General features: G+C 40.1%; 1 protein-coding gene across 2 annotated transcripts in view; it reads left to right on the top strand.

Annotated features, from left to right (window-relative positions):
* Positions 1-26894, top strand: part of CSMD1 (CUB and Sushi multiple domains 1) — a 5442057-nt gene that overhangs the window by 4434079 nt on the left and 981084 nt on the right. For both annotated transcript variants that reach the window (XM_069606098.1, XM_069606099.1), the window contains exon 40: positions 20119-20235. In XM_069606098.1, coding sequence (XP_069462199.1) covers positions 20119-20235 — 117 coding nt within the window. The remainder of the gene's footprint in view (positions 1-20118; positions 20236-26894) is intronic.

Genomic DNA, 26894 nt, shown 5'->3' with positions numbered 1-26894 from the left:
AAGCTAGAGAGAACCAGAGCTTGAGATACCATGAGCTTCTGGGGGAAGGCGAGGAAAGGCAGAGTACCTCTGAGGAGGTGCAGTCGGAAATTTGACTTTTTAGAGACGTCAGAGATGTGGGCGGACAAGGAATTGTAGGACTAGTCTAGGAAAGAAAATGAGGGAATCTACATAGAGGCGGCGACTGCTTTTAGGTCATCCAGGCTAGCTAGAGCATAAAATATACAGTAGGGGACAATATTGGGTATTTACTAATCTGGAGACTAGTGATTCCTGCTTTGGAGTGTAAAATTCTTTAGACGAAAGAGAGAGAGAGAGAGCGAAAGAGAGAGAGACAGAGACAGAGACAGAGACAGAGAGACAGAGAGAGAGAGAGAGAGAGAGAGAAATGACCTTAGAATATTCCGGCTCAATGACCTTGAGCCGGAATATTCTTTGAGCTATTTGTTACAATAGACAGTATTTGGAGTATAAAAGTGCTGCCTTCCGGCTACTCATTCAGAGAAACATGACCATTTCTCACAAATTATGTACTATCTAGACATAAGATGTGAACAGTTGGCAAATGGTGTATTTCCTAGGGCCTACAAAGGTAATGGCTACAAAATGCCATAAAATCTATTGTTTTTACCAGTGCTTGTTTCATATTACAATGGCACACATTTGGGGCATGATCGGGTAATTTGTTACGCAATTATGTTTCTCTCTTGCCTCTCGCTGTCACTTTATGCTGCAGATAGCATATTCTGTATGTTGGATGTTTATTATTATTATTATTATTATTATTTTAATAAAGGAATGTGCCATAACAACTATTCTGCAAATCAGGCATTTATTGCTACCAAGTAGATAACTTTTGATTGGTTTTGATAACAATTTCTATGTTTGTATAGTCATAGTAAAGAAAGCCATGTCTGTATCAAACCATGTTACGTGGGATGGTGACAATTCTAAACCTGTGGCCGGAGGCCTACCAGGGTGTTTGCCAGAGTCAGTCCTACTCCTGAAGCAGTATGAGGGAGTTGGGTGTGCCCCAGTCTTTGTTCTTTCTACCTGTGCCTGGCTGTAATTGTCAAGTACCTTCAGTTATCACCACATACATGCCATGCCCAGTTCTGGTTAGTGTTCTTTTTCCTCTCTTCCAGGAGTACAGAGCCCAAACGTCCTTGAGGCAGAGGGTGGGATGTGTAACCACCAGTGAGAAAGACAGGAGTGAACAGAAGGCATGCAAACCCATACTAGTTGCTTACTGGCAACCAGGAAGCTCCAACCCACACTCATAAGAACATCGAGATTGACTGGTTGTCGTGGGCCCCCATTACAGAGTTCTGGCATATTCATGGTGGAGAAGCGGATGGGTGTGTAAATGGCACACACTTGTATGACATGATCCCATGGAAAGATTAGCGATTAGCTTAGGGGCCAGGTAGGCGCCAGGACAAATGGGAGGAGGAGTCTAAATGGGGAAACAAGAAAGAAGGCAGTGTGGGTTTTTCTGGTGAGGTGAAGATAGAGAATAATAACTAAGAAACCAGGAAGAAAAAGGGAAGGGAGGTGGAGCATATGGGATGATTATAGAGACTGTGTGCAAGGTTAAGTATTTCTTGGTGAGAAAAAACTGTACTTGGATTTGATAGTGCTTGTGTGATGAGTAAGGTGAGTGACTGAGACTACGTGGCGGCATAGAAGAGTGAGTGAGGAAAGATGACTGGGAGAGTAAAGAAGGATTGGGGTGGAATGATGAATAGGGTGCAGTACACAGTGGAGTTTAGTGGAGAGTACTGGGATGTGGGAGCAGAGTATAGAGTGGAATGGTTGCAAGTAGTACAGTAGAGAGTAGTGGAAAGGGGAGGGAGAGTAGTATAGCTGAAAGTGAAAAGTAGAACAGTGGTTTTGGATCTTTTAATCTGCTGACCTCTAATTCAGGGGAACTTGCCACCTGCCCCAAACCAGGCACACACCTTTCTTTCCTGTGTTTGATCAAGTTCTTTAAATTAATCTGCAAACCCAATTTAATACTATTGATTCCGTACAGCTTCCTTCCTATGACAAATTTAAACAATTTGGCACTTCTCCACAGAGGGGAGCCACCCCCTGTGAGGCTAGAGAGGTGAGTCTGCTCCGCAAGAACATCGTAGGGGTTTTGAAATGTGGGAACTCACTGGGAGTGATTCCCCTCTAATTCAATGAGGACCTTGCCTAAAAAAAGTACATTATCTGCATGCATGGGATTGGAAAGCACTGATTGTAATTGTTTTTCATTTTACTAAAAGTACCAGCTAGCCTTCCTCCTCCATATTGGCTTCAGGTAATGCTGACTGTTATCTGAGGGCAGCCTTACATGAACAAAATTTTCTGATCATGATTACATGTATGCACAAAAGAAGAACTGTGAATGGAGAGAGACTGGATAAGCTGTGCATGACTCCTACACAGGGAGGAGAATCCACAGTATGCAGAAATTAGCCTCTGGGTACATTTCCTGGAGGGGAGGAGCTACGCACAGCCACAAAGTGAGTGGAAGTGTAGCGGGAGAGAAGCCCACTAGCCAGAGACTATGAAGTGAGTACGCTGACCAAGCAAGAGGCTCCGAGCAGGAGGGGAAGGCTAGAAGTGAAGCAACCTGTCCTTTCTGGTGGGGCGACTACTTGAATTTGGTAGTGGGTCAGGGGCACCCAGCAACAGATGCTGAAATCAGAAACAAGCAGGGAGCCAGAGACTCTGAGCTCCACACAATGAGTGCTGCTTGAATCTTGCCGTGCACGAACAGTGAGGTGAGTGCTCCCGCCACGTGCACACCTGTGAAGGCAACACAATTTGAAATCAGTAACTGCCAAGACAATTCCCTGTACGAGACACTGAGAAACTGAGACAAGAACAAGACCCAGGTAATTTGGAATTAGATTATTACTAATATTGCTTGTTAAGGCTGGATAAGTCACTGTGAGAGTGAAAGCCTGAAAGCATGGAGCAGGCATTTAATCCATATCAAGAGTGTGAAAGAAACACAGGTACTACCTTACAAATCTGGGGAGATATGTTCAGTATCAGAAAGTGAGAGATATATATGGACACACGTCTTGTGGATGAGGGAGTCAAAGGAATATGTGTGATTTGTATCCTGGCTGACAAAGCCAACACATGGGTCCGTGTTTGAATTGAAGATAACAAACCATCAAAGAGTCACATGACTTTGGGGAGTCCCAGTGCCAGAGGAGGTGGGATCACAAAGAATAGCTGCAAAAGTAATCCCGGATGGATTTGTACTACCTGTAAAAGCTAAATTGTTCATAAAGGAATTTAGTCAGTGGTAAACCATGAATGAGATAAAGTAACAGGAATTGTCTTTTGCTCCCAAGAAAGGGGAAAAGTAAGAACTGTATAAAAATACTCATTTTTTAACTGACAAACACCAAGGACTAGATATCATGTGGGGTATCCTAAATGAACTTTACAACTGAGAGAAGTACTCCAAGAGCCAGGCAGACACACATGCCAGCGTTGTTATGCAAGCCTCTTTTTCTTTTTAGGTAGGTTTTTGTAAATGTGTAGAGCCAGTTAGGAACTTAGGAATTTGGACTCAAGACTCTTTATTTTGGACCACAAGGAACACCCTTAGTTTGTGTTTTAGAAGTAGGAAATTTCACTCATAGTGATAAGGCCAGTTAGGTATTCTCCTTTTATTTTGAATAAACAAGTATCTACCATGATCCATTGCACCTGAACCATGGAAAGAATGCATGAGAGTTCAAGATTAATATTTAATTTGCTAAAATGCAAATTAATTCAAAGCATTCCAGCCTATCCAATTATCTCTACTTCCCCTTACTCTTAATACCGTCCCCACCTTACTCAATAGACATCTCAGAATTTCAACAGCATTTTAAACAACCAACTATTGGACCTTCCTATATCTAAAGGTTGTATGTTCAACATGCATGCAGGATTGTGTCTCAGAACACAGTGAGTCTCTGAAGGTGTCAGAGTTTGTTGAAAAGATGCCAACATGCCCAATGTCTGTTGAGAGGTGCTCATCCATGTTTGTTTGTTTTTTTCATGCTGGGGCTTGCAGTTTTGACTTTGATAGTGGAAAATATCGGATTGCAAGTATTAAAAAGCAACAGAAAGAACAAGACTGTAGGAGCAACCTATGGATGACATGGGGCATGTTGGCGTTTATGTATTTGTGGCTTAGCTAGTGTTAGTGTAAGCATTGTAGTAGCTGTGTGTTAGCTCCTCTTTCCAGCGAATATTTCCTTTAAACAGTGCTTCTAACTTCTGGAGCCTTCAAGTATGTTGAGACATACTCTGAAAAGGTGTCAGTTTCAATTCTGATTAGATACACATGTTCTTGTTTGCATTTGGCTGAAGAAATTACAAACATTTGTTTTTCATGTGCAGTATTTGAATGCCTCCAAAAGTATGAGAATGTCCAGCTGTCAAATGATTCTAGTTTGCCTAGAAACAGTTTGGCCATTTCCAAAGTACATTATTACTTAACTCAAATACTGCAAAGGATAGTGCATTTCAATTTATCGTATAAACATGTTTCGCTCACAAACAACAACATTGTACATTTAATTTTTGGCAACAAATGTTGAATGTACTGTGGATACCAAGTTATAGGAGAAGAGAATGGGCTATTTGGGATTGTTCCCTTTTCTGAAATATTTGAGTAGGACATTATATCGTAGTATATTATATAGTAGATGTAATTTTGTGATTTGGTTGAGATCTAATGATTTGTAACGTCAATGCTCCATTTTCTGTGTATTGCATTATGAACTAGACAACAACTAGCTTGTATCTATTTACAATTGTATCTGTATGTATCATTTAATTTTTGTGTATTCTCATCCTGACACTTGTACCATGTATCCTAAGCCTAAAGTCTTCTTGTACCTTTACTTGCTGTTTGCGCCCGGTTACCTTCGGGTTCGGTGCGTAATATGAATAAATAAACAAACAAACAAACATTGTTTGCTGCCATGGCTAATAAACTAGCCACACTGCCAAACACTTAAGTGTGCTGCCGGCATGATTCGGCACAAGTCCGGTGTTGAAGGTAAAGTGCTGGTGGTCGTTTGTGGTATGTGTGTGGTATAACTTCATAAAGTTGAGTTGTTTTCAGTGGACCCACAGAATTGATGTATTACATCATGGATCACTGCTTTAAAGCAGGTGTGGTGGATCAGAATAAGAACACAGAGGCTGCTAAGTCTTTTTAAGCATAATGTTTATTCTAAAGTAAAAATAAGTCCTAACTCCCACTATATCTATGTGGTGTTCCCTATATATTGTGCTTACTAAAGTGCCCATCAGCCAGGGTGTATGTCCAAAAACAAGTCCGCCCACTGTCCAAATCTTATCTATCTGAACCTACCACCGATGTAACTAACTAAGAACAAGAGATTGACTGGCTGTTCTACGTTCTTTTGGTCCATTCAATAGACCATACGCAAAAAGTCACTTCTTAATATCTTCTGGATGAAGTTCTCTTACTCTTATAGGGAACTAACAGCTTTCCTCTCCCTCTGTATGACAACAGTCTTACTTTTGTAAAGTTAATCCCTCTCTTTCTTCTCTGGTTCTAGACTTTCTTCGCAGAGTGCTGTTTTGTGTAGGATTTTTGAGCTCCAGGTCCACTAGCTGTTTGTTTCCTAAACCTCTCTATTCTATTCTTATTCTTATCTTTGGGTTGGCTTTTCCCTTTTCCCGAGGTAACAATTTTTCAATTCTACTCCTCACCCACTTTGGGTAGTTCATGCAGCTCTATCTTTCATGAACCCAGTTGTCATTACTCACCTTATTTACAATACTTTTCTTATGAGCACTAGGACACATTTTGTTTGAGTTATATTGAGTCCCACTTAACTATCTCGTAATTCTGTTCCCCATATTACCTTTTGTTCCTAGGGGTAATGTCACTGGTATCAATAAGGTCTCAGGCTTCCATGTGGCTTTTCGGCTCACTAGTAATGCCATCTGGTTCATGTGCATTTTGTTCTCATCTTTCAAATCAAACTTGCTCTGTATCTTTGGTTGGGAGTGGTTCTCTCCTAATAGTTGTAACAGCATTGTTTTGCAGGTGGACTGCCCACCACTGTTGCTGATGATCAAACCACCACCAAACTCTCTCTTTACACGCATTTTGGGTTCTCATACCCCAGTCTCCCAGCATCTTTGGCTCTGCGTTGGAGTTTAACCGGCTTATGTAGGCTGTGCGTTCTGCATGAGCTCCACTTTCTTCCACTCTGCTATGCTCAGGGGACTTTCCCTGGTTCTGTCTGATTTCTGGCTTCTTTTGGCTTCTCTACCTTTCTGACTATCTCTTTCATCTGTCTCTTGTCATATCCTCCCTTTTCAGCATCCTTTGCACAGTCCATTGGTGGGACTGATTTAAATGGATAGACTTAGTTTTCTGTTGTGGATAGCATAGGTTTGCTTCATTTTTATGGAATTGATAATGTTCTGTTATGTTAGACAAATACATGTAGGCCAACACCTTGAGGGCATCAGGGAACTTCTCACAGAAACAGGAGTCCTTGTCCCCAAGAGGGGAGACTCTCCCAGCGAGGTCCCCGTTGCCTCAACCCTTAGGGGGTGGCAGGTGTTGCAGAGCAGGCTCACCCCCCTAACCTCATTGGAGGGGGATACCCATTGATGAGAAGGGACACATTCTCTCAATTCGTAACAGAGGACTACAGAGAAATAACATGTAAAAAAATGTACACATATATGTTGTCACCCACAGGTATGCTGATTTGGAGATTCAGTGCTCCTTTTAATGTTTCACACAGGAACATTATGATATTGATACAGGAATTTAACATCTGTTATTAGTACACTCACATACAGTGCCAAATCTTCTTTTCCTTTGAAGGTTGATATTAGCACCTATCTGGGGGAAAAGAGGAGCACGTCTAAGGTTTCTATGGCACTAAAAACAAAAAGGTCAGATATGAGAACTGGCCCAATTAGGGAGGCAAATTACCTTCTCATTGAAATTGAAACTTTGCAGAAAGACATTGGGACAGAACAAACACACTGGGGCCCAGGGATGAATACATCTAGAGACACAAATATAAATACCATCTACTATGACCAGAGTACTGAATTCCAAGAGGGAATTCTCTCACAACTAAGGAAAAGTAAACCATCTGATGACCCACTTACCTGCAACAAAGTCCCTTGGGCTCCAAATCAGGAAGGTGGCCATACGATTACATTTCCATTGCAAGTCCTTTGTTCAAATACTTTAAAACATCTTTATTTTTATTGGAATTGATGATTAGGATCAGCTTGTATATGTAGCCAAGGACATAGCCATCATAAACTAATTTTCTGTGTTAGCAGCTTGAACAGAGCGAAGGAGATTCCATCCTCTATTTCTAGGTTGATAGTGTAAATTAATGGCACTAGGGATTGAATGGATGCCTCTATTTCAAATTCTTGTATTGATAGTGGAACTCTAGATACAATGATAAGGCAGATGCAATGCCCTGCACATGCAGATTCCAGCGAGGGGGTCAGTACCTGCCCAAAAATATGTGTTAGTTGTTGCCTTTCAATCTGGTTTGGAATCTTTAAAATCAGTGAATGCAGTAGTAATAGGGGAGCTAACAAAATACAGAGACCACCTCCACTAGCTATGAACAGCCATCAGGGTTTGTAGATGGTGTACTTTCCTTTAAAAATACCTGATATTCTAGCTCCCCAGTTTTTTTCACAGTGCTCCCAAATGATTTCCCCTAAGGTTTCAATGCCTAATTATGAGGCACTTTTGGATACAATAGAGATATTTGAAAAAGGCACCATAATAGGATTCTATCTAGATTATCAGGCATGGACATACATTGATTAGGCCGCTCCTACCCCCATCATTATTAGAATATCAGGCTAAAACCTTTGGAAAATAGCTTCACGACAAACCTCTCTATCTGAGAAGCCAGGCTACTGAGAAAGTTGAATTAAGACCTTTGCTCGGTGAAGCATGTGAAAGGATGCCTGTATTCGATCAAGATCTAGTGTCAGTCAAAACAGTGTCAGACTCCAAGAATTCTCGTTTTGATATAATTAAGCTGGAACTCAACAGTGAGCAGTTAGTGGAACATCTCTTATCATTTGAAATTATTTACGACCTTGCCTCCTTGTGGTCAAAAAAGAATTACACAACCGTACATTTTCTGGAATATGGATGTAATGAGGTATATAAAGTCCTGAACAGGTCTCTTGACATCAATTCCAGAAATGAGACATCAATGCCAGAAATGAAGCATAGACTTGATGCTGCTACCCAGGCTTCGATCCTCAATTCCATTGATTGAAAGGCTGTCACACTCTCTGATGCTCTAACCATTTAAAAACTCCACATTTCATGAAGAACATATCTTCAATTTCGATTGTGTCTTGGGATGTGGCGAGGTTTACTAACAAAACCTTCAATGTGGATTGGCAATACTTTACTTGGCATCACCATATTGCTGGCTTTCAGACACATAGGCATCAATTAACACCCTTAACCAAGAGATGATAACTTTTCTACTACAGCAATTAAAGACATAGACGGTTTCCAGATGGAGTCCTGGTATCAGTTTGGATATTTCTCTGAATGCAAATACCTGCATGATAGGGACCTGATCAGCCAAAATATCTTTTCCAAGGGGCCAGTGTATTCAAGTTGTTGAATATCCAATGTGCCTGACTCTTAGAACCTCTGCTTGATTGGACACTCTCAAATTTCTTACTACTACAAAGGACATGCTGGTGGGTGCCAATGTTTATTGTACTAGGTTACACACATGTTATACAATAGTACACGGTGATTTAAATGTATGCTTTGAATTGCTAAAGGTACCATGATTGTAACTGCTGCAGGATATACAGCATGTGGTACAATCAATCTAGTTAGGTCCCTCCACAAGGTAAGCATTGTAATTCTTTTAAAATGGCTGTAGGTTTCCTTAGACTAAGCCCTGAAGCCTGCAGTTGACATATAAATGGTAACAGGTCTGTCAACCCTACCTTTAAGAAATACAAATTGATCAGCCATCTTGATGTTATTTTAATAGAGACTTCAGAGGGACATCTTGTCTCTGTTTTTAAGATCATCCTGTGGCTTGAGAAGACCCATGGACCAATACTACTAAGGTTAGATTCTACTTCGGTTAAAGGAAATAGTTCTGTTAATTCTAGAAATGTTGATATTGCACTTCCCAACTTCCCACACAGGTTTACATTTGCAGGTTGAGATCAGGACACCTGTATGGCAATTATTGGAAAGAATGTATTACCTGTACTTTCCTACAATATGGGAGTTAGTATAAGCACGACTATTGAGGGTGTTTATTCTGTATTATGTTACATAAATGTCTCCTTTATCTTGTAGCCTTGTAGAGAGGTTAAGGGCAGAAATGAATGTTCTGATAATAATTATACAACTGAAAAATGGATCCTTATATTTGGCTTGCAGCACCTTACGCGTAATGAATCTGTAACTGTTCTCAAACGAAGGTCGTCATCCAATCCATTAACAACCTGCAAGGATGAATGGTAGGTTTTCTTGGCAGTTGGCAATAATAAGGATCAACTGTCATTTTGGCAATGGATTTGCAATGAACTAATTCTAGCATGGGCTCTGAGTTAGTGACTTGTAAGCAAGGATAACTACAGCCAGTGGGCTCTATCCCAGAAGCAGTGTGGTCTCCCAGCTCGAAAGGAAGAAATAAAACAGGAAACCAGCGACAAAGCAAACATCTTTTTGTATCTAAAAGTTGTGAAGTAAAGTCTGGCAGGTTAGTGAACAAGAGTAAACATACAGTTGAGGAAGTCCACGGCTATGTTTGACAAGTTAGTAAACCACACCTGACAAGAGACTGGAAAGGTGCACTGTGTTTAAATTTTGTTGATTTGAACATCCAAGCAATAAACATTTAACCACATATTCTTTGCACAAGAACTGTGCCTTGGAGTCTACATCCAGAGGGGCCACCTCCTGGGCGAAAGAGATTTCCAGTTTTCGTTGGTTAGTTGAAAGTATTAGGGACAGAAATAGGTTTAGACATAGGGCATTCAACTTGTACTTCACTGACATCCTGACTGAGTCATTGGTATTTTTGTTAAGGAAGGGAAACACTTCATAGTAAACAGGGCAAGATAGGCTTTTCTTTTCCTTTTTGCAAATAAAAGTGTATGCCACCCAATATGCCACCTCTGTGTTAAACTCATACGTTGGCACCCTTAGAACAATTACAGTTAAAATACACTACCCAGGAGCTAGATATGGTCATCTTGAGATGCATTCATGTCTTTCAAAGCAGAGGTGAAATCCACCCATGTGTCACAAATTTCAGGGAAAGTGCCAGGGTGTGTGGCAAGTTGCCAATTGACATTTTCAAGTGGAAAAAGGACATTTCAGTTCCTATTTTGACAGATCTAGAACTGTTCAAACATCGATCTATGTTCCACAGAGTTAGTAATTCAGTGACATTGTTCCCACATTTATAAGGGTGGATGGGGCCTTTCCAGAAAAAAAACCGTCTAATCTACCAAATAGATGTTCTTGCAAATGTATACGGGAAGATATTACAGAAATGGTTAGAGTATTTGGTTGAAAAAATAACACAGATTGAAAAATTAAAGTATAATGTCTAACTTTAGGGTAGTTTATTTTAATCAAGTTAATGCCTTTTATTTCCTTTATAAATGTTACTACTGATTTTGACATTGAAGATAGATCCTGCCTTTGAAAAATGTTATCCAGAAATTGGCTCCATCATGGAATAATGCAGCTATGAAGCATCTACTTTGCAAAAATTCAGCTTTGGTTAGATGTGGCAAGGGAATTGAAGGGACATTACATTTGCCAGAGGGGACCACTGCATGGCATGACTATGTATTAGCTCCCTTTGTTTTCCTTTATTATATATAAACAAATTGACCCATAAGATTGTACATTTAGATGTTAATGCCTCTATGCTGGAAGGCAGTGGAAACATATTCTGCTTAATTCAGACAATACTGATATAATCTCTGAAACAACAGTGAGCCTTAACAAGCAGATCTTACTATGTTGTGATTTTTGTAAAGAGCTGGCACTAATAGTTACCACCGCTAAAACACATCACCTTGTATGACATCCTACTAAATTCCCCAAAATATAATTGGGATTACAGGTGGGTACTTTCAGGCAAGTCTATTGTGTTGGATATTTTGGAATTTGTTTGCATAGGAGGGCATCTGTGTCATTAAAGGCTAAACATTTTAAAATATGATATTCAAATATACTAAAACATTGCTGAAATGCAGGTATTTCATTCATAAGGCACTTTGGAAGGAGGGCCACTTTTCCATCCATGGAAGCTTTTAAAGCTCAAGCTGTTTTTGATACCCTAGTAGGTGATGAATGATGAGGTCATACCTCCTTGTATTTTAAGTTGGATTGAATTGATATCTCAGTTAATTTTACATGCAGTGAGATTACACGTTTCCCTTTTAAATCAATGTTTTTCGATAACACCTTCCCAAAACATCCCTGTTCTGGGACATAGCAGGAAAATAGCTTTAGAGTGCATGTGCCATTTCTTTTTGGGGATATGGTATTTCTAGGTGCTTTAGATTGAACATCGCCCAATCAGCAGGCCCCCTCCAGATCTGTGTCCATAAAGTTAGCACTGCCTCAAATTCCCTCTTTGCTGTTCCCTGGTGGACAGAATCCATCCCTTGAAACATAAATCTTACTTTATGAAGCCTTTAAATTGGTATTTCTCTGATTCATCCATCATTAATTATAATCCAAGGTGGTGTTCTTTCCTGCAGCTTTTCCAATGTCAGAATCCTACCCCCTCTGTATTCACACTTTTTAAAGTGTCCGATATTCCCATGCTTATGTCACACTATTTGATTGGCCTGATATTACCATGGGCCTACCTCATAGTCAGACAATCCTATTAAATTCATGCACTCAATCTTCATTGGATGATTAAAGCTTTTACAATTTTGACAGGAAAAGGTGGGGGCCCGACCTGCTACATTAATGATATGTGTATTACTGCACTCCCCTTCCAGAGATGCACGTCTGCGTATGCAGAATGAGTTTGTGCTGTACATATTTACAGATTTTCTCTGGTATAAAGTTTATAATCTGCATTTAGGTAATTTCTTCCATGTCCGGTAAAAAGGTGTTTCTTTGAAAAGCACAGCAACATCCTAACATCGAGGCACTAACATGGGGTTGGGTTTTAATGGGTCAGTTTTGGTTTTCAGGAACAAATGTTAAAGTATATGACACGCACAAAATAAGCCCTGAACAAATTATATCTCAGCTTTGCTCACTTTTTTCATTGAGAATGTGGCCAAAACCTCTTGTGCATAGTGTGCAATGACACAATATTCATTAACTCTCTGTATTAGGGTCCTGGTTCTCTCCCCAACACCCAATTTGTGTCTATCTTCTCAAAAGAATGGACTGGTCTCATGCCTAAAGGGCCTTTACTTCTTTTTCCCACTGTTGCCTCTTCTCTTTGTGGTATTTCTGCCTCCTTGATACTTCACCATATGCATGCATCTCTTCCCCTCCATTCATACCTCTCAGTTGTAAGGTGTGTCTACTCCTCCCTAACAATCTTCTTACTTCTACTCCAACCTCCTCTGCTTCTCATCCTACATCACTCCCCCATTGCTCCCTTGATGCATCTTCAAACCTCCAGGTGGTTGCGATCCTACTCTCACTTGTTGTCACCTCCATACTCCTCTTCTACCTTACTGTAACCACCAACATCCACATGGACATCAGTATGCTCTTCCACTTCTCTATTGTTTTCATGCCCATCCTCTGCTGATTACACTCCACCCCACTTCCCTACTGTTGCCTAAATCCTCCTCTTTATTACTATGCTCTTCTTTTCTTCTCTGGTAACTTCCAATTGTCTCCTGGTTACACTTATTACTGAGTCTCGTATTGTTATCTCAAACAACCTCTGTTTTAAACTCCTCCTCTACCTTGATGCACATCTGATCAACAATGATATGATATGATATTTTATTTGTATTGTGCTCACACGCAAGTGTTTCAGAGAATGATGAGGCAAGGGAGGGGAACAAGGAAGGACAAAACAATGCTCTTACTAGGCCCAGTGACATTGAGAATGTGCAAGTGCAGGGGAGAGGGAAGGGGGGAAGTGCAAGTGAAAGGGGAGAAGTGGAAAGTGTTATGCAAGGGATGCAAACAATAACAAACTGTTAGTGCAGCCAGCAAGGTGCCAAGTACAAGGTTTAAAGCGCAGACACGAGGTGATAAGTGCAAGTAAGGGGACTTCAGGGTTACAGATAAAGACCCAAGTGCAAGGGTTGCCAGGAGGCAGTGCAGGTGTGTGGCTGGGTGGGCAAGGACCTGGGCCTGAAATCAGAGGGTAACCAGGTGCACGGTGCTGAATCAGACAGATCAGCAGGAAAGAGGAAGAGCGAAGGCAGAAGCAAAGAAAAAGGTCTTGAGGTGCTTCCGGAACCAGAGATGGATCTCCCCAAGTTCCAGAGTGGCAGGGAGGCTGTTCCAGAGGGAGGCCCCAGCTGAGGAAAGAGATCTATCCCCAACTTGTTGCTTGGAGAAGTGACTGACCCAGAGGGAGCTGGAGGTGAAGCAGCAAAGAGCTCAAGTGGGAAGGTATTTACAACGGGAGAGTCTAAGGTATTTTGGACACAGGACCCAGAAAGCCTTGCAGACAGTGCAGAGGGTCTTGAATTTAATCCTTGCAGCCACTGGCAGCCAACAAAGGCATTTCAGGGCTGGAGAGAAATGATCCCAGGGCTTGAGGCCAAGGACAATTCTGTTCTGGATGAGTTGCAGAGGGCAGAGAGTTGAAGCAGGCAGATTTAGAAAGAGGCTGTTGCAGTAGTCCAGCCTGGAGAAAACCATAGCTCTAGAGACAGTAAGCTTCACCGGAAAGGAGAGGAAAGGAGGAATACCTCAGAGGATGTGCAGTTGTTATACCTCTATATACTATGTACCTCTTCCTCCCTTCCATCCTCCCCAAACTCCCATTCCTGCCACCAACCTTTTCCTGATGTTTTTTCCCCCTCCCTTATTATTTTCCACCCCTTCTCTGTTCTACAGTCTGCTTCTCTGTTATAAACTATGTCTGTATCCATTTCACCTCCTTCAAATGCTCTGCCTCCATCACCAAACTCATGCACCACTGTTATAAACCAGCCAACTTATATAGTGGTCTATAACCCTCCTTTAACAAGGCACAGGTGACATTAGGTTGTGTGTTCAGATAGGATTGCATACGTGGTAATTGCTACTGGGTTCTTTGCTGCCTTTGTGGCAAGCACTCTGTTTGACCCTGCAGAACAAACCTTGATGAAGAGTGAATTGTATCTGGATTCTCTAGCCTGCTAATACAGAGAGTGGGGCACACTCACACCAAGTATTACTCAACTGATATGTGAAATTGATACATGTTTCTAAGTGCACGGTCACCCTAACCTGCTCTTTGATTCTGGAGTGCAATGTTAAGAAATAGCTAAAAACCTTGTTATTCAACCAATACTAGCATATCAATCTGCTAACCTATGTTAACATAAGCCTATAGGTTGAAATAGTAAATTATGTTCTTGAGTGTATTGTATGATGTTCTGCTTGTAAATAACCTGCATGTTTTATAAATGTATGAAAAATGCCTAAACTGTCTGTAACCTCGCTGTGATACCCCAGGGTCTGGCCGTGTAACAAATGATATAAATAAGTAATTAAATAAGTAAATAAATAAATAAATAGAATAAAATAAATAAATGTTTTTCCTGTGGATCTGGGATATCCCAGAGGCTCATTCTGCCATGGCAGTTGTATTCCTGTGGGTAGAACTAGGCTAACCCTAACGCTCTTGCATGCAGAACTAGTGTTACTTTGCAGGTGCCATGGATGTTGCAGAACACCTCACCGGATATGTGGACCCTCCTAGTAATTTGTGTGAAAACATTTGAGAATGATCCTACCACCAGAGCACTGGTATTTTGCACATACCACTCATACTAAACCTGCTGGGGGGTTATTATAAAGAGACTCGAGCAGACTTCTACCCAATATGATGACCCTGTCACAAAACAATAGGTCATAGTGATATAGTCCAGGGGATCATCCTCATGCCTTCCCTCACCCAACATAATGTACAGGGAGGTGTTGCCTGGCTCACATGTGTACTCCAAACTACCCAGAGGACTGCAACATTTCACTGTCCGGATATGTTGTACTACAAAGACCATCATCCCCAGCCAAAATAGTCAATGTGAGGGATCATGAGAGTCATACTTCAAAACATCTGGGAGCAGCAGGTTGCATGTGTGTGTCCTGAGGGTCAGGCATCGGTCTGTGACAGGAAAGCAAGAATGGAAATATTACAATACCAGTTGAAAAAGGAGATAGAGTGGAGCACAGATCAAAAAATGTGTGAGACTACATATAGGAGTATAAACTGAAGCAAAGAGGTACTGAAAGCAAACAATGAGAACAGCAAAGTAAAATTACAAAACTAAACATAAGGTGAGAAGGATTCAATAAAGCATTGGTGAACAAAAGACAGAGAAATCAGAGAGAAAAAGGGAGGTGACCATCCCAGGGAATGCTAGAAGGGGCAAACGAAAGGAGAAGTATTTGAGCAGATATTCCTTAAGGAGAATGCTTGGCGCAGGATACAACCAAGGAAGGTCAGAAAAGCAAAGAAGAGATTATTTTTTTTTAAAAAAAATTAGGAAAACGGGAGGTAAGCCAACAGATGAAGAATGGAAGAACCCCTGAGAATTAAGGATTACAGGCATGGATGTAATTTGTGGGTCACAAAGGTATAAACAAGTATCTATGGTTTCACCTTTGGCGGACAAAACATTTCATTGGGTTAAATGTCAGAGGGGCATGCAAGGAAGACACAGCTCACAGGGCTTGTGTTGCAGGTCGTGTTTACTTTCTGAGCCCCATCGCACCACTTGGCTGTCTCAAATTTGCTTCAAATCTGCAGATATTCTCAGGTTTAATAAATGTGTCAAATGAAATGAAAGAGGCAAATAAAGAGTGGTTGTTGCTTTCTTCATAAATACTTTTCACTTACTTGTCTTTTATAGATACTTGTCATTAATGTTTTGTTTCGTTTGAGTGCATTTCATAGAGTGGGATTTGGGTTTCTAAACTCCCACATGTTAGGATTATAATTTATGCTGATCTCATAACACACAACCTGTTTTGAGATCATTGGCCACACACTTTATAGAGGTTTTACCATTAATGAAAAGTGTCTAAAAGCAATTCACTTTGAAGTACAAAAAGATAACTCCCACACACATATTCTAAGAATGTACTGGTGATATGAGATTATTTCTTGCATATTAAAACAATGTGAAGCATTTGGGAAGGCACTTGAAAAATATGGACAGTGAAAGGACATGTGAGACTGCATTTTACCAATAGTAAAACTCATGGTTCTATCTTACATGCAAGGCTATACCGGCTATAAAACGCACTTACTCCATTTAGCAGGAAGCAGTTGGCCGAATATGACATCACCTGTGCATTTGAATATGTACCTTAAATGATTAATATACTTGGTATATGAGGCAAAACCTTGAATTAGATCATATCGATTTACCAAACATACAGGTGTATGAAGGCAGAGTGCCAATTTTATTATAATCTAGATGTATGGCTAACTTAAACTGAACAATGGAAAATATAAGACAGTGTCAAGTTAATATATAGTTGGTGAGCATAATAGATCTTTCGCTGCTATGCTATTTGCTATTTAATTCATCCCAGTAATTATTAAACATCTGTATTTTCCTTCCCTGTCATGTCATAAGTGCTAGAAGTCATCACACACCTCTTTCTCTAATACCATCATGGCCATCATGTATTTGTTACCACATCTGCTACCCTGTCCTTTTGGTCAATTGATATGCCTGACCTTAGGAATTGGAGAGGAGGATATAACACAGCAAGAGACAGAGAGGTAGACTGCTTGTGGAGGAATATTGGGAGATCTGAACAAGAATACATACTTTATTCTAACAGGGAATTCAGAATTTCTAGACACCAGGGGGCCTACCTGAAAGCAAGAGGGAAACCGCCCGTACATAGATAAGTATCCTCATGTGAAAACCTCAGCACTGAAGCAAGTCCTTCAGATACTATGACTCTTTTGGTGCCAAGATTTCTAGAAGTATTCCACTGGATTCAACAACTTATAGGGTCAATAAGGAGGCCATGGAATGTGTTTATCAGTTGCCACTCACCACAACATTGCAATAGTAGACCTAGTCAAGATCCCCTGAGTCCGAAGACAGTAAAAACCCAAATTCTACCAAGTTCACTGTGGAGAAATATTGTTTTGCCGAAAGTGGGCATCCCATAAGAGAACATATACCCCAGAACATGAAACCTTAACCCAAATACAAGACAAGTAATGGATAGTAACATGATGTAGTGTCAGAGACACTTTAAAACACCAACCTTACAAACAGTAACTTAAATAAAGAGAAGAGACAAGAAGTTTGGAAGCGTGGCAGGAAAGGAAAGGTCTAGCATTATGAATGTTAAACAATTGAGCATGGCAAGAATGTAAAAGTGAGGAAATATGATGAATGCAAGAAAGGGAGGAGTCGAGGTAGCTAGTATGGGAGGAGAGTAGGGAGGGAATGAGGAAGGAGGAGGAGGAAGAGGGGGTAGAGAAGTTTGGAAAGAGTTGAGCACATGATAGTGATTTTGGAGGCTTGCCATTCATGCTGTGTCTAAAAGTACACATGAAACTATTTACCTGACCTTTGGCACAAACTGGTCTAGGAAATCCAAAACGAATTTTGGAGATGTATTTCCCTTTGCTATTATATTGAGGTCAGCAATATTTTTCATATATGGTGTTGGAAATGTAAGGTTTGAGTTTTTACCTCATTTTTTATCGCTTCTGTATTGCTGTTAAAGGTTGTGTATTTTTCAACAAATGGTAAAACAGTGCCATCACTGTCCACTGTGAGTAGGCTGAAAACAGTGTTTATGTTTCCTTAATAACGTTTTAATTTTCTTACAAATCCTTCCCAGTTTAAGTAAATTGTTTGCTTGGAAAATTCCATCCAAATCAATCCGGCAAGTAAAAAATGTATTAGCCTCACACAGACTCTGCTGTAAAAAGCACCAGGGCTGATAAGTGGCAGGGACATGCCCTTCTCTGTCAAATATTTTAAAAACTACTGGATGGATTTACCCCAAACCAGTAAATAAATGTAATTCACTGTGTTGTGCCCAAGTTGTTTCTTATATGGTCCAAATCTGCCCAGCAGTTTTCACACTGCAGCTGTTAAAAAACTGCACTTTTACTCTATGGGAAAATGAATGGCCTGAAAACGGTGAAACTGTAGTGTTTTGCTTTCTTGATAAATTTTTCGTTTTTTCATTTCATAGCAGTGTTCCCAAACGTTTTTTTTTTTTTTTAACATTTCATTCAAATCCATACAGAAAGTCAAAATGTATTAGCAATAGCATTTTGGGGACAGAATGGCTGATTTTTCATTTTTGAAAATCCCGTCACCCTCTCTGCTGCAAATCACCATGGCATAGAGAAATAATAAAGCAGAAAACCTGGAGTCATTATAATACCTGGCAGGATAGTGAACTGGGTGAAAAGGGAACACGATACAGTGAAGAAAGCCAGGTCACAGACCGCCAACATGAGGTAGAGAAAATCTGCATTGCTCATCTTCTTTGTGGCAGGACCTGGCAGGGTAGTGAACCAGGTCTGCCCAGAATGAGCCATTTAAGAAACCTGGGTCTGGGACCCACAACAACTGCCTTGAGAAAGGCCAAGGGAAGGGGGACATTCCCCCTGGCATTGTGACCTGTGATAAAAAGCCTAAGAAAGGCCAGAAGAAGGGATTCATTCCCCCTGGTCCTGTGAACTGTGAAACTAAAGACAAAAAAAGGTCAGGGGAAGGGAGTTATTTCACCTGGTGCTATGAACCGTGAAAGAAAAAGCCAATGAAGGACAATGGAAGGGGGTCATTTCCATGGCATTGTGAAATCATAAAACCAAGTGAAGAGAGAGTCCAGCACAAGGGATTCATTTCTGTGGCTTTGTGTGAGGGAAAAAACTGAAGCCAGGCACATGGAGAAGGGAGGCATTCTCCAGGAACCCAAACATGAACAAACAACTATGGACAATAAGGAATGTTGATGTTTGAACTGGAACTGTATCTTTTGAGTCTGAATTGACAACTTTAATGCTTTTTGGCATAACAACCTGGAACTTTGTTTTGTGTTTTGGTAAGGGATTGAGACTGAGGGAAGGGAGTTTTTCCCCCTGGAAAAAAAATCCTACCTAACAACTGGAACTGTGATTTGCTGTATAGAAGAAGGGAGCCATTCTTCTGGACCAAGAAGATCCACCACCTCTTTATTTTAGCTTAGTTGTAGGTGTGAGTGACAGAGGTCGGTTATTGACACAGGACGGTGGATTATTGATTTACACAGACCTTTTGACAAATCCCTTAGCATTTTTATTTGAGGTTGGGAAACCCCTCTTAGAGTTAGGGAATGGAAGTTTTCTCTTTATTTTCATTACTAATAAAAGTGAATGTCAACAACCTTGTCACCTGTGTGTCAGGCTCCTCCTTCTGCACCCTTACACTGGTGAATCCAAGATATTTGCCGCAAGAATTTCTGGTAGTTGTAGTTCATGCATGAAACCAGGAACCAACTCTCCCTCCAATTATATAATGTACGATACACAGTGGGGGGCAGGCGTTGAATGAATATTGTCGATCCCTTCAGTGGTGCATGCCACTCTTTAATACTGCACTCCTATATATGTTCTGCACACTGGGCTAGCTAAAGTTTGAGATCATGCCAATGAATATACACATTTCTCACGAAGACAGCTAACATGTCTAATAATTGTCTGGAAACACTTCTGATTATATTCATGACAAAACCTTTGCCATTCTTTGGAAACAGTATTTGATGGTATTTGATCTCACATCACGTGCTTGTTTTAAAACAAACAGATCAATGCATCATAAATTAACCTCAGTTTTCTGTAATTAATGTATATCTATATATTTTTTTGTATTTTCTCCTTTGAACAGCAAAATGTGGTGGGTCGCTGACAAGTATGATAGGTGTGATATTAACCCCTGGATTTCCTGGAAATTATCGCAGCAATTTAGACTGTACATGGAGGATCGTGTTGCCGATTGGATACGGTAAGAAAAAATCTGTGTAATTAAAAACAAATTAGAATTGCATACAATACAGCACTAACACACACCATGTGAGTTACCGTCCTTAAAATTGATGTGTGGCTTTTGGATTTTGTTATGCCTTCTTTCCACAGTCTACGTTTGCTGGGTCAGCTCAGTGAAGTAGCAAGTTATTCAGGTTTCATATATTTGAATGCATGATAAATGATCAGTCCTTAGACACATTCAACCTGATTTTCACATTCCAACTTCATCCCACACATGATGTTTGCCATTTGAATTCTCTGAACAGGCACACTTAGGGGTCTTCTTCACTTGGTGTAGGCAATGTTTTAAATACAACACACTTAAGCGCTATGTAAACACACTGACAAACCCACACCTTCCAGTCATATCGCCTTCCTTTTTTCCCACTTATTTTCAATAGCATATTTAACCACTTGCAATCAGTGGATTGTACTGATGGTAGAGACCCAGGTAGAGACCCAGGTAGTGAACAGCAGTGGAACAAAGAAGCACCTGCTACAGTGAGGCAATCTTTTTTGAAGAGCTAATGTACTTCGCCCCCCTGTTGTAGCCGCCATGATTATGACCAAAGTAGACTATTGCAACTCCCTCTTTTAGTTTTTTTTTTTTATATTGACCCCTATACATTTGGAAGGTTCCTACCATTATCCTATTAGGCTAGGTTTTGCAGTCCAAACAGAAGACCGTGTTTACTATCACTGGGAAACTGATTTCAACAATACTAATCAATATGTCATGGCAAGTGCAGAGAATGTAATCATGTTTTAAGATCACATGAGAGTGACTGTTACAGTTTTGCTCTGACCCAGATCAAGCCCATGAACTGTGAACATGAGCAGTATCCAAACAAGATTCAGTCTTGGGTTATCAGCAACAATACACGTGTTACGGTTATTTAACTATATCAAATATTGCACAAAAACTCCTGAACATAATAGTACTGAGCCTTTCCAATCCTAAAACACTGCAGGAAAATGTATCTTCCTTGAAGACACAGGTAAATAAGTCATAGCTTGTCATAATCATTGCAGCTAAGAACCTTAATTAAAAAGAAAATATGTCAATCTTCATATGGAACAAATTAAATCTTTCCTACAGAAGGAACAGACTACAGAAGAGGGCTACACTGAACATATCTGAAATACAGAAGGCATTGCCAAAGAGCATAAATCAGTAGCACGAAGCATTCGAAGCATCCAAATAAAACTGCAAATATTGGACTGCACAAATGGATTACAATTATATATATATTTGTATAAGGAACTCCCCCTCTCAATGCATGTTGACAAATGTAGCTCCTTAATAGATGATGAATGTTGATGTGCATCGATATATTGACATACTAGCAATACCCAAGGCGTTGCCCAAGTATGGTGCTGACATGCACGTGGGGGTCTGCTATAGTAGCCTTGTGTATGTTATGACCTAACTTCCCATGTTCGCAAAATCACAAAATCGGCAATCTCCTCGAATCGCCAATACTGATAGCACAGGGCCAGACCCCACAACACCCCAGTGCAGGGCTGATGGGTCGGGTTGTTCATATTTCACTATCGCCAGTACACCCCAAACTGGTATGCTGACCGTGGGACAACATTTCAACTGTTATGGGGCTGGAGCCAAACCCGAACATACAAACACACTTTCACATATATATATATATATATATATATATATATATATATATATATATATATATATATATATATATATATATATATATATATTACATGGACGCAGTAGTGTCCATGTAGTTATAGTTAAGTTGGTGTTTCCATAGTTAGAGCATTTTTTGGGTGGCTTATAACTTCGCTCCCTCTGGACGAATCCTCACCAAACTTTGCAAAAAAAGTATATGGCCCACTCTGAATTTTGCAAAGTTTCGAGAGGTTTGGTCAAGGGGGGCAAAGTTATAGGGGGGTCCGAAAACTTTGATTTTTTCCCATAGACATAATGGGAAAAAACTTTGCGCATGCCTACAGCCCAAACCGCTGGACAGATTTACACCAAATTTGAGGCAGGAGCGGGGGCTTGGTCCCGAAAGCGTGGTTTTGCAAATTTGGTTTAAATCCGTCCAGTAGTTTTTTAAAAAATGACCAGAATGTAAGGCAGAAAAATGTGTGATATCTCTGTTCGCTCCGTGGACGGACTTCCTGGTTCCCGGTTCGCTCCAAGGACAGTGCCCTGATTGGCCGAGCAGCTTGCGTGATGTCTGCGGACATGCGGCGTGTTCGCTGATTGGACGGCGTGGTGCGTGAAGCGCGTCAGATTTTCTGTGGCGCCCGCCATCTTGCATTCACCAACGACCGCGGACAGCGCGGTGAAACCTGGATTAAAAATTGTATTTAGTGGAGTGTGTTGGTGTGTAAGAGTGTTTGGGGAGGGTGGGGGAGTATGAGATAGGTTCAATGTTCTGTTTTTTTATGTTATATATATATATATATATATATATATAGATGTGCATACTGCCCTTACATTACAGGAAGCATGTTCTGTTGTTTTCTTAAGGTTGTCATTTATATATGATCACCTAAGGCTTCTCCTTCAGGTAAAATTGCTATTGCTGATCTCTTGTGAGTTTACCCCAGTTAGTCTGAAAAAATGAAGGTGTGGTACTTTTATTTTATAAAGGTGAAAGGGACTGACATATGTGTTATTTGCTCACCTTCCTTGTTAACACCTAAACATTATTTGTTGTTATAGTGATTAATAACAGTGTGATGGGCTGTGTTCTTGCAACAACGTTATTGGCATAGGTACAATATCCAAAATGGAGTAAAAGCGTACAACAAAGCAGATGCTAAATTCATATTAAACTGCTAGCGAACATATACGTGTTCATGTTAGTGATCAAACAAGTGATCACTTCCCAAATACCCCCATTTATACATACTATAGAATGTTTCTCAATTTCAGCCGTAAACATTTCTTGCAATGATCTCATGGATGATGTCATAATTGGTGTAATATTTGATGACATAAGTGATGTAAAATGTGTCCCAATGTGTGATATTATCCTTTTTGTATTGTATTGTATTTATTTATATAGCGCCCCAAGCCCTGAGGCAACTGGGCACATTTCTTAGTACATAAGGCAGAACATATTTACAGTTACAGGCATAGTAAATCACTTAATTTACACGCAGGAAAAAAGTCAATTTAAATCACCCAATGTACAAAGTATATACAGTATGGACAGTTGGGGGAATGCGTAGTCACAGAAGAACAGGTGTGAGGTGATTGGCATCGAGTTAGGTTCATTTTTAATTTTCATTCAGAGTGAACCCGGATTTGGCCTCATTGCAGAATTTGTAGATGGATGGTTCTAACTTAATGTTAGGTGGTAGTACATTCCAGGACTTGCCCGTGAGGACTGGGAAGCTTTTACCCCCTGCTTTTTGCAGTTTGTACCTTCAAATGGTGAGGTAATTAGAGTGGAAGGATCTGGTTTGTCTTAGTGAGGAGTGGAGTTTGAATTTGTCGCAAAGGTATTTGGGTTCCTGATTTTGTATTCATTTGTGTATGAGGGAGAGAGTCTTTAATTTGATTCTTTGGTTAATCGAGAGCCAGTGAACGCTGCGTCTCATCTCAGAAATGTGCAGTTTTCTGGGGAAGTTGGTGGCTGCTCTTAGTGCATTGTTTTGATAGATTTGTAGTTTGTTTAGGTTGTGCTGGCTAGTGCCTAGGTAAAGTGCATTGCAGTAGTCTAGCTTGGTTAGTACAAGTGTCCCGGCCAGGGTGATGCAATTTTCAGTCGTCAGGAAAGGTCTGCATGCATTGATGAGCTTGCATGTGTAAGCAGTGGTGGAAGCTGTAGCATTTATTTGTTTGTCTAGCGAGATGGTGGAATCAATGTACTTGCCTAGTATTTTGACGTCTTTAGAGACTTTGATGGTATTACCATCAATGTTGAAAGTGTTAAAATTGTTTTCTAATTTATTCAGTCTGGCTTGGGTTCCCACTAGGAGAAGCTCAGTCTTGTCGTCGTTGAGGCAGAGCCCGTGTTGTGCCTTCCACGCTTGGATGATAAGGTAAATGTTGTTGAGTCGTTGTGAGTCTCTGTCGTAGTTGCCTGTGAAGTGTATGAGAATGTGTGTGTCGTTGGAGTAATTGGTGCATGAGATGCCCAAGTAGTCAAGTTTGTCAAAAAGAGGTTTTATGAATATGTTTTATAGTGTAGGGGCGATACAGGAGCCTTGAGGGACCCCGCATGTGACCGTCTCTGGTGGTGCTGATGCCGTGGGTGCGAACACTCTGGTTGTTCTGTGGTTCAGGAATGACTGGATCCAGGAGGTGGCGTCATTGGAAAAATGGGCAGCAGAGGTGAGATGCTTACAGAGGGTTTTGAGGTCGACCAAGTCAAACGCCGCTGATAAATCTAGTAAGAGAAAGATGGCAAGGTTGCCTGAATCCTTGATATTCTCAATTTGGGTTACTAGATCTATCAGGGCTGTTTCGGTGCCGTGTCTGGGTCGGAATCCAGATTGATGTAGCCCTAGGATGTTCTTGCTTTCCAGTTGGTGCTGGATCTGCAGGTAGGCTGCTCTATCAATGATCTTCAGGAGGAAAGGCACAGTGGTGATGGGTCTGTAGTTGGAAGGGTTATTGGGATCAAGGGATGGTTTCTTGAGGAGTGGCATAACCCATGCATCCTTGAGGTTCATAGGGATGATATTGGCTTGAAGGAGGCGTTGATTAAGGAAGTGATAAACGGGGCAATATCCTTAGCTGTTTCTTTTATGTTAAATTATTTATAGCAATACATTATTCCCCATACCATCTGTAATGATATTAATATTTTTATGTGGATATTCACTGCGCAGCATATACTTACAAATGACAATGTGTAGTTTCGGGTATACAATATAAAAGAAACATACCTACTGAACAGATTTAAGAATCTACTGCTGCATTGTAAATGTACATTGTGTTGTTGCTGTTTGGCCCATCATATCAGTACTAAAAGAACAATTGGATTATTCTTTTTTCACAAGCATCTAACTTTTTTTAACTGAATCACTGCACCACATTGGGGGTGGGGGGAACTACTCATATGAGAGAAAACATGTCTTCAACATGTTTGTATTTTTCACCGTAGAGGTATTTACCTATTAAATGTGAGTGTTGATGTTGTATATGGAATGAACAATTACATTAAAACATGCTTCTTTAAGTCGTCTACTAAATATAACATAAAAGATGTACAAGACATATTAGAGGAAACTGAGGTGAAAACACATTGTGAAACTTTAAAATTTAAATGTGAAGACATTTTGCAGAGGAGTTACTAAAGGCTAGGCACATATTTCTCATGACATGTATTTCTTTGTAATTGAAAATGTGTTTTAGATGTTTGTTGATTACTATCTTACTATCGATAATATAATTCCTTCAAAAGGTTACTTTTACCCACAATACAACATATAATGCACTTTTGTGTTTTAACCTGTATGCATTTCTTTGAAAAATCATGTTTACCTTCATTTGCTAATTTGTGTGGTTGACACATATGATCACATTTTGGACTAGGAAATAAACATTATACTAAAAATGAAAATGAACTAATTAAATGTTGACAACACTTCTAGTAAAATATATCCAAAGAACAATAATTTTCAAAAATTGCAAGCAACATTATATTAATTGCTTAGAAAATTCTTAGAAAATATTTCGAATATATGTGAAGTATATATCATTATGTGTAAAAATGTATTCATTCAAATTCAGGACACTTTGCTACCCTACACAATGAAACCAAGAACATTTATTAATTGTATTATTCAATTTTACAGAAATATTATAATTCACAAGTCTGGTAGTATACTTTTTTATGAATGCAAATTACTATATTAAAGAATATCATGGTAACGTATTGTAAATGCTATATACAAACAAACAAAGGTACATTAACATATTAAACTATACGTGCAGTAATGAAATGCAAATTCTAAATATAACCTTAAAAATGATATGGTTTTGTAGAATGAATTGACTGCATGTCAATCTAGAAGAAAACTATTTGCAAAGATAGAACATTTCTACTGACAATCCCACTCTACTCAGAGTTGAAGTTCGACTTTCTAACATAGGCCCTCATTACAACCCCGGCGTTAACAAATGCCACTATTAGCGCCATGGTTAACGCCGGCAACTTACCGATTCCGCCATGGTGAAATGGGGAATTACCACCCCATTCCAAGGTTGCCGGGCGGTAATTCCCCATTTACCATTGGCCCTTCCCCATTCCCATTTTTGTCCCATAGGGCTCAATGGGAATGGGGAAGGCGGTAATTACGGTACCGCAAATTACAGACCAGCCGTTAAGGTCGGGAGCCGCAAAGGGACCTCGTAGTAAGACGTTAAGGGGTTAACGGTGCCGCAACCTTTTACGGCGCCGTTAACCCCTTAACGCCAGGGTCGTAATGAGGCCAATAGTATACATCTTCAACAGGGTCATCTATGGATAAGATGGTTCCAATTATATAACCTTAACACATTTGTTGTATTTGTCTTTTGACTTGCAAATTGGCTATGGAAATTATTTATGTTTAAAGAATGCCCACATTTAGATAATTAGATATATTAAGCGTTTTGTGATGTAATTTGTACATATTAGGTTGTGTATTTCATATAGA

The sequence above is a fragment of the Ambystoma mexicanum genome, chromosome 4p, assembly GCF_040938575.1.
Source record: "Ambystoma mexicanum isolate Mex_15411 chromosome 4p, UKY_AmexF1_1, whole genome shotgun sequence".
Taxonomy (NCBI): Eukaryota; Metazoa; Chordata; class Amphibia; order Caudata; family Ambystomatidae; genus Ambystoma; species Ambystoma mexicanum.
The sequence above is the reverse complement of the archived record's forward strand: the minus strand, read 5'-3'. Positions and strand labels throughout refer to the sequence as shown.